Consider the following 7,859-nt stretch of genomic DNA (forward strand, 5'->3'; position numbering starts at 1 on the left):
TACAATTGCGACCTGACCAAGATAAAGCAAAGCAGTTCGACAACATACAAAAACAGAGTTACACATGGAGTAAAACAACATACAATCAATGATACAGTAGAAAGAAATAAGACTATATACAACGTGAGCAAATGATGTGAGATAAGGGAGGTATTGGCAAAAAAGGCCATGGTGGCAGAGTAAATAAAGTATAGCAAGTAAAACACTGGAATGGTAGATTTGGTATTTGAAGAAAGTTCAAAGTTAAAATATAAATAATATGGTGCAAAGGAGCAAAATAAATTAAATAAATAAAGTAGGGGAAGAGGTAGTAGTTTGGGCTAAATTATAGATGGGCTATGTACAGGTGCAGTGATCTGGGAGCTGCTCTGATAGCTGGTGCTTAAAGCTAGTGAGGGAGATAAGTGTTTCATATGCTTTCTATCTTGTTGTTGTAACTCCATGGGATCACAACTAGATTTATATAGATTTCTGTGCAATTTGCAGCTTATGACAGACACCTCAAAAGACTGTGCTCAAATGATCACAGTAAAGTGCAGTAGAAATAGAAAAGGACTGAAAATGCCATTTGCCAACAGAGGGGTTGAACATACACAATATTTTCATGAAACAAACACAATAACAGGCCCAAGTTCTATGCTGAAAATCAGAGAGGACACATGAATGTCTATTGAAAAGTCATCTTCCAGACGGTGTGATATTGTCCTCTACTAAATTGCCTATCTGCCACCTGTTTGTCCTGTCTCTGTCACTGATAGGCCCAAAGGGCTTTGCAACAGGATAGCATTAACATTAGGGAGGTGAGGGGTGCAATTAAGCCTCATACACTGCCTTACAGTCCATCATTATTGATCAGTGATGAAATGGAATTACACCTTGGGTGAAAGGGAGCTATTGTCCCACATGCATTTGGGTTAGTGGACATAAAGAGGATATTAGTTGGCCCTGACAACACTTTGGCACAGATCCTGTTAAGGCTCCAGGCCTGGGACCTACTTGACAGTTGGACAATCCTTTATAATGAGAAGATAGGAAGATAATGTAGGTAGTAAGTGGGGTAAAATCAAACCTGTTTTGCATGACACAGCCAGCAGTATGCATGGGTGGCTCTGTATCTAGACCTCTGCTGCCTCCCCGTGGCTGAGAATGGAACTTGCAGCAGTGACGGATTCACGGCATACTGAGAAGACACCCGTCTGAGAGCAGAAGTGGGATATGATTTAACAAATGTATGTAACATTGCCCACCCCCCACCAGCCAGATAATTGCCTACCTTGTGCCCACTCAGAAAAAGTGCTTAGCAGTGAGTGGCCTCTACATGTCTCCCCACTGAGACTCTTCCAGCTGATGAACCAATACATTCTTAATGAGAGAGGGAAATTAAACCTCTCAGAGCTATGGATCATTTCAATGATTGGTCTTATTAACTGCCTTCTCACAGACAGTTTCATCTGCAGTCACCTGGAGGTCCAAAACGATCAATTACATTTCTCTCTGTGTCGTTTTGAGAGCTTGTGTGTTCAAACATGCTGACGAGAGAAGAGGGGGGAGAAAGAGATAGACCACTATTCTTACTACAGAAAGTGCATAATACTAGCAACAAAACCAAACACATACTTCAGTTTCTTTAGTGTACTTGCCAGGATTTCTCATCAATGCGAACAGATGTAATAGACTGCAGTTAGCTGCACACGGCCCTTGTATTCACAGGAGCAGATACAGCATACCCGCATTGACCTAACGTCATTTCAAATTCTACACGATTTTAGCTATTGGATCATCCAAAACATGTTGTTTGTTAGAATGGCCACATTCCACTCGATACATGTGACATTTTAATGGCCTAACAATCGTTGAATTTACGCGTTTCTGCCTGGCTGCCATGCTTTTATCACATGACTAATATCCCCGTAGGGCACTGAAAGGTAGTTGTCATGGAGATGCGGGGTAGATCTGATGCTTGCAGCTCGAGATTCAAGTGAACGATTTTTTTTAACATCAACGACGGAACAGTTGACAAGAATCCGTGAGTAGCTTACACATCATTCTTCATTTCAAGGTACTATGTTGCGGATACTTTCATTGGCCAAATGTTGCCATTTCATTGCGTCTTGCTATATTGTAGCGTAGCCACTTTGTGTTCCAGAATATAAACAAACGTCTGTACTTGCACACACACAAGTCTAGATTCTCCACACTTCATAGTGTTTTTTATTATCACTGTCGCTAAACATAACATTTCATCTGAGAAATGTTATCGTTGAGTCATTTTCCGAGCTTTATGTAGGCTATCTAAATATTATATGGACACTGGAGTTTAAACCTTAGGCCGCTGAAGCCTAATTTGTGCACGACCTACATAATAATGAATGCGAACCCCCTTCCCTAAAACACTCCAGTATGGTTATTGATGTGTGAATAATCATACTGCAGTGTTTTAGAGAAGGGGGTGCACCCTTCACAGGAGTCTGCACACTTATGGCATGGGAATTAATTTAGCTAATCAGTACACGGCACTGGTCATGGCCAGGATTCTCGTTCACAGGCAGACCACCACACAGCCTTACCATAATGCAGGAGATGAGGAACGGGATGATGCACTTCCCACCACCTGTAAGCAGAGACAGGGTCATATCCAAGTTCCCAAAGGTACCTGAGCACACACCAGCAACCTGCTACCAGCCTGCTAGCCATCTGGATCAACTCAAAGCTCCCATAATGTTTTAGTGGCTCTGCTGTACCGTTTGTTAAAAGTCACAAGTGCTGTCATTCAAAACAGGTTGGAATGGAGGGGCAACAGTATGTGGTTGGTGTTATTGAAACCGGGTGACATCCACACAGGGGCTTACAGTTGTCTGAGTGTGTGTGTGATCACAGGGCTGGCTATTTCTGAAAATGGCACTAATAAAGTTAATGTTGTCTAGTAACCTACTGTACCCAATGAAGCCTCTCTGTCAGCTGTTGTTGAGACACCTAAACTCTTCTTGGTGAAGGACAGTATTCTGAGTAGGTAATATAGGACCACAATAGAAACAAGTGTCCTGACTTTTTTTGGATATGTATCCTCGACAATTTTGGCATATGTATGCGTTGCCTGATGTAACATTTTATGTATTTTAAATTGTCTCGTCAAATAAGTAGTGAAGATGTAAATTGCCAGGGCTGCAAAAGCTTCAGAGGATGTTGCACACATACTGTATTCCTAATACGCAAGGATTTAGGTATTTCCCCCCCCCCACAGTCTCTTGGTGCCGTTTCAAAAGTAGATTAAATGAAAAGTTCAGGGGAGTTTGAGTGACATTTTTCAAGCCTGGATATGAGGAGCTTTTACAGTAACGTCAGCAGGAATAACTGGAACAGCAAGACTTCGTAGACAGCTGCCATTTTCATGACGCACCATTAAAAATGCCTTCAGTATGTCAGATGGAAGCTCATAACAAAATAAACGTCCGTGCTGCATTATTGTTTTCATTACAGATACCAAACAATGCATTTTAAACTCTTCTGTGTGATTGTACGTCGGAGAGTGATGCCTGTTAACGTTGATGCGACTGTTGTTTCCAGTGTTATACTCCACAGGCCTGTCTGCAGATTAAGGAGGACTGGGATACCAGGGCCAAGGCTGCCTGCAAAGAAAGAGCCGACAGGCATCAGGGGTGAGTTGCCTGGTTAGATGAATTGATTGATTTATGTCTGACTGATTCACTTATTGATTGGTATTGGATTTATCTGGAAAAGCAACACTGGATTTAGCTGTTCAATATTTCCTTTGAAGATGGGACAGACTGAAGATGTCTAAAGCAGTGGTTGTTGGTGACCTTAATGTGGGCAAGACCTGCCTAATAAACCGGTAAAGTATTCAGCTTGCGACCTGGCTGCTATATCATGTTCCTTTTAGGTGGTAAACAGCCTTCTAACATGTTTGTATATTCTGTGCTGCATTTTCAGGTTCTGCAAAGATGTATTTGACAGAGACTACAAGGCTACCATAGGAGTGGACTTTGAGATTGAGAGGTTTGAGCTCTCAGGAGCTCCATTCTCCCTTCAGATGTGAGTGAGGGTCATGCTCTGGTTTCAGTTTGATTATGTGCTTTATTATTTTATTAGAAACTTGTGATTCTTTACTTGTATTCGAAGGTCATTTTTTTCACTTGTCTTTCTCTATATAGCTGGGACACAGCTGGCCAGGAAAAATTCAAATGCATCGCTTCAGCATACTACAGAGGAGCTCAAGGTAAGACAGAGGCAGCCAGTGAGATGCCTTTGGCTGCGTTTACACAGGGAGCCCGATTCTGATCTTTTTTTCACTAGTTTCACAGCTCTGAAAAAGATCTGATGTGAAAAGATCTGATGTGATTGGTCAAAAGACTAATTAGTTAAAAAAAAGATCAGATTTGGACTGCCTGTGTAAACGCAGCCATTGTAGAATATGGAAACCCTGAGGTGTTCACTGTTGCTGTATCTAAGCCTCTGTGTTTTTTATTACAGTGATAATCACAGTATTTGACATGGCAGACATTAAGAGCTTGGAGCACTCATGGTAGGTTTATTTAATATAATATGAAATCAAGAGCGAGCACAAAGATAAATCAGAACAATCAAAGTAAAATGTCCTCTCAAATGAAATGTCTCTTTATCGCTCGCAGGCAGTGGTTAGATGAGGCCATGAGGGAGAATGAACCTGGCTCCTGTTCTGTTTTCCTGGTCGGAACCAAGAGTGACCTACTTGTGAGTGCACAAATATGTACATAGTTCTTGGCAGATAGATAGATATTGTAGATAGGCACACATAGGTGTATAATATGCTTTTTTTCCCCCCATATCCGTAATGAAGAACCATATCCATTAGCTCTGTCTTGTGGCTCCTTTCTATGCTTTCAAATACAATTGATTCATCTTTTCTCTCTCTGTGCCCAAGGCTCCAGAGGAGCGCAGGAGGACTGAGAGAGACGCCATCAAGATAGCAACTAAAATGAAAGCTGAGTTTTGGTCTGTTTCGGCCAAGACAGGTATTTTATGAGCAAAAACCCCTATTATAACATGAAACCATGACTTCATTGCGATGTTCATGTTGACGTTAGCATATCAAATCAAATGTTATCCGTCACATACACATGGTTAGCAGATGTTAATGCGAGTGTAGCGAAATGCTTGTGCTTCTAGTTCCGACAGTGCAGTAATATCTAACAAGTAATCTAACAATTCCCCAACAACGACCTAATACACACAAGCATAGCTGTAGTTTTAGAGACCACAGGAGAATTACTAAGAGATGGTCTCTAGGTGTGCAATGTGCTTATTGTGTAATCAGAGCTGTTTCACTGTATGGAGTGTGTCTGGGCCATGTGCTTTCAATGCAGCTGCTTGTCTTGTTACTGTAAATAAGCATTTTGATGATATGATAATGACACTCACTATCGGTGTGACTGTGTAGGGGAGAATGTGCAGGGGTTCTTCTTCCGGGTGGCATCTCTGGCCTTTGAAGACTCTGTACTGAAGGACATGGAGAGAGGGATCACCTCCACTCGAATTGGAGGAGGAGACAGCATCAGTAAGAGACAACTCAAAGGGCAACAGAGGGGTTTGGGTCAGAGAGAGTAGGTGGAGGGACATATATAGAGAGGAAAATAGTGGATGTTTATTTAAAGCTTTGGGAATAAATATGTTGTCAGTTGCTCATCTCTCAGATTGGACTTGAATTGAGGTTGTAAATTGCAATACTCGTTATTGATGTTCTTGGTATCTTTCCCTTTAGAATCTGACAGAGCCAACCTGGAGGAGCCCCAGTCCAAAGCAGTGAATACGAATTGCTGCTGAGGAAAGAGAAGAGGACTTGAAGTAGGAGTCAAGAGAAGGAAGGAGAGTGAGATGTGTAGAAAGATGTTGAAATAGTGGATTTTAAAAGTGGAAAGAGCTGTGACTGACATGTGCCTCTATTTCTCAGTCTTCACTGGTATCATTCATACGTGGACACACACGTGTCTACAGCCTTTATAATCATCATTTAGTACTGCCATTTTGGGATGTAATGTATCAACTTCCTTGATTTTAATCCAGTCATCAATGACCTTTATTATATGCATTGTAAAGTATTTTATGAATTCAGTATTTTGTCGAATTTTGGAAATTAGGGTGCATTTCAGACTCATTTGTAGAAGAAGTGGTTTGATAGTTTATGTAATATACTGTATTATCATTATGTATTGTGTAGCCCTAACATTCTGCAGATACATTTACAATAATTTTATTGCGTATTTTTGTTTTTACTGCTAACCTCGTTCCTAGGCTGAATTGTTTCTGCACAGAGACAGAGCTGGCTGGTGATGACATTACCCCTAATCAAAATAAAGTTTCATATTTTTGTATGGGTCTTCATGACATCTAAATATCTCAGTTCCTTTCACTGGATGACTCTCACTTTGTAAAGTGCTACAGAGCTAGTTGCTGACCGAGTTCACAACTGACCAAAAACAGTGACAAAACAATTCAACATTAAAGAAAAGAAAGAACAGTTAGCCACTGCATTTACACAAACAGTAAATTCAAGAAATACAAATGCATGAACTTAAAGAATCACCTCAATGGAGGACAGGTTCAATAAGCTACAACATTGTGTAACAAGATATGTCATTCTGTTCAACTAACCCTGTGCTTGGGGATACTTTCTTCTATTTCCATTGGGAAAGAAAAGTGCATCTTATAAATGTCCGAGTCCAGTTGCAGGTGGTTCTCCAAAAACCAGACACAATTCAGAATTATATTAAATCCATGTTTTGCCTCTTGCATGTGTGTAGATCTCTGTTTTGGTCGCGCTGTCATCTACTTCTTAATTTGGCTGTGGCCGCAGCGCATAAAAACGACTTGTTCCTGCAAGGATGTTGTGAAGGACTAGATCGTTTTAAATAGTCTAGTAAGGTGGTGGGTTTTTAGTAAGTGTAGGGTAGATGGTAGAGTATTTGTTGATTTCTTTCTTTTTTTCCCATGTTTTTTTCAAGCAATGTATAAGGGAGTTATACTCCAGTCTAGTAGGTGGCAGTAATGCAACATTTATTAGATGCCAACCACTCTTAAACCTCATCAAAGAAGAAAGATGTTGGGAAATGCAAGATGTCTGACAGCTAAATTGGTTAAGGAACTTTGTTCCCTTTTTGCACTCTGTGCAAAAAGTGGATTTAATATAATTCTGAATTTTCTCTGGTTTTTGGAGGACCACCTGCAACTGGACACAGTTATAAACTATTGATAAGTTACACAATTCTTCTAAATTGAGAATGAAGAAAGTATTGCCAAGCACAGGTTACTTCTGTGCGAAGCTATAATAGAGATATGCAGTGCTTGACTTGGACTAAAATAGGTGCTGGAACTCATTTTGGATGCCGGTACTGTTTACATTTAGGTGCAGGAGCTCCACAATAAGCACTGGCGATATGGAGCATCATATATCCCGTTACAATTCTGTAGCTAGGGTTCAATATACTGCTTGGACCCCCATCAACATCTCTCCAAACACAAAAAATGAACTGCAAACAAGACATTACTGCAGTGGCATACCTTGTTAAGAGATACATATTCTGTACAATTTGAATAAACACACTGATACAGAGAAACAAGCATACCTTATGAACAAATTCGACCACACCCAAAACAATTGCTCAAGACTGCACGGTCCCCAAAATGGTTCCTACCCTGTCACACTAGAAACTTTTTATTGTATGATTACTTGAGGTTAAATATCTTATTCATTATTAGAGTAGTAGGACATCACTATGTTAGAAAATATATATATTTAACTAGGCAAGTCAGTTAAGAACAAATTCTTATTTACAATGACGGCCTACCCCGGCCAAACCCTAACCCGG

The 7,859-nt window shown here is 40.5% G+C and overlaps 1 protein-coding gene across 4 annotated transcripts; it reads left to right on the top strand.

Moving 5' to 3' along the window:
- Window positions 1-1,762: 1,762 nt before the first annotated feature.
- Window positions 1,763-6,386, top strand: rab36 (RAB36, member RAS oncogene family). 4 transcript variants are annotated; one of them, XM_029709198.1, is made up of 11 exons: window positions 1,763-2,026; window positions 2,531-2,649; window positions 3,565-3,656; window positions 3,776-3,850; window positions 3,949-4,050; window positions 4,170-4,234; window positions 4,489-4,540; window positions 4,647-4,728; window positions 4,919-5,009; window positions 5,435-5,551; window positions 5,756-6,386. In XM_029709198.1, the coding sequence occupies exons 1-11, from the start codon at window positions 1,957-1,959 to the stop codon at window positions 5,815-5,817; spliced, it is 927 nt and encodes a 308-aa protein (XP_029565058.1). In that variant the 5' UTR covers window positions 1,763-1,956; the 3' UTR covers window positions 5,818-6,386. The 4 variants fall into 4 exon arrangements, with proteins under 4 accessions (XP_029565058.1, XP_029565059.1, XP_029565060.1 ...); XM_029709199.1 differs by having other exon boundaries at window positions 2,546-2,649; XM_029709200.1 differs by lacking the exon at window positions 1,763-2,026 and adding an exon at window positions 2,027-2,059.
- The last annotated feature ends 1,473 nt before the right edge of the window (window positions 6,387-7,859 follow it).

The sequence above is a fragment of the Salmo trutta genome, chromosome 23 (assembly GCF_901001165.1).
Source record: "Salmo trutta chromosome 23, fSalTru1.1, whole genome shotgun sequence".
NCBI lineage: Eukaryota > Metazoa > Chordata > Actinopteri > Salmoniformes > Salmonidae > Salmo > Salmo trutta.

What these genes read in the sequence shown, in the direction of transcription:
- rab36 (XM_029709198.1), top strand. Translation starts at nt 1,957, where the DNA reads ATGCTTGCAGCTCGAGATTCAAGTGAACGATTTTTTTTAACATCAACG. An exon ending in AAGACCTGCCTAATAAACCG is followed by an intron (nt 3,851 to 3,948) that starts GTAAAGTATTCA and finishes CTGCATTTTCAG; the next exon opens with GTTCTGCAAAGATGTATTTG. An exon ending in ATACTACAGAGGAGCTCAAG is followed by an intron (nt 4,235 to 4,488) that starts GTAAGACAGAGG and finishes TTTTTATTACAG; the next exon opens with TGATAATCACAGTATTTGAC.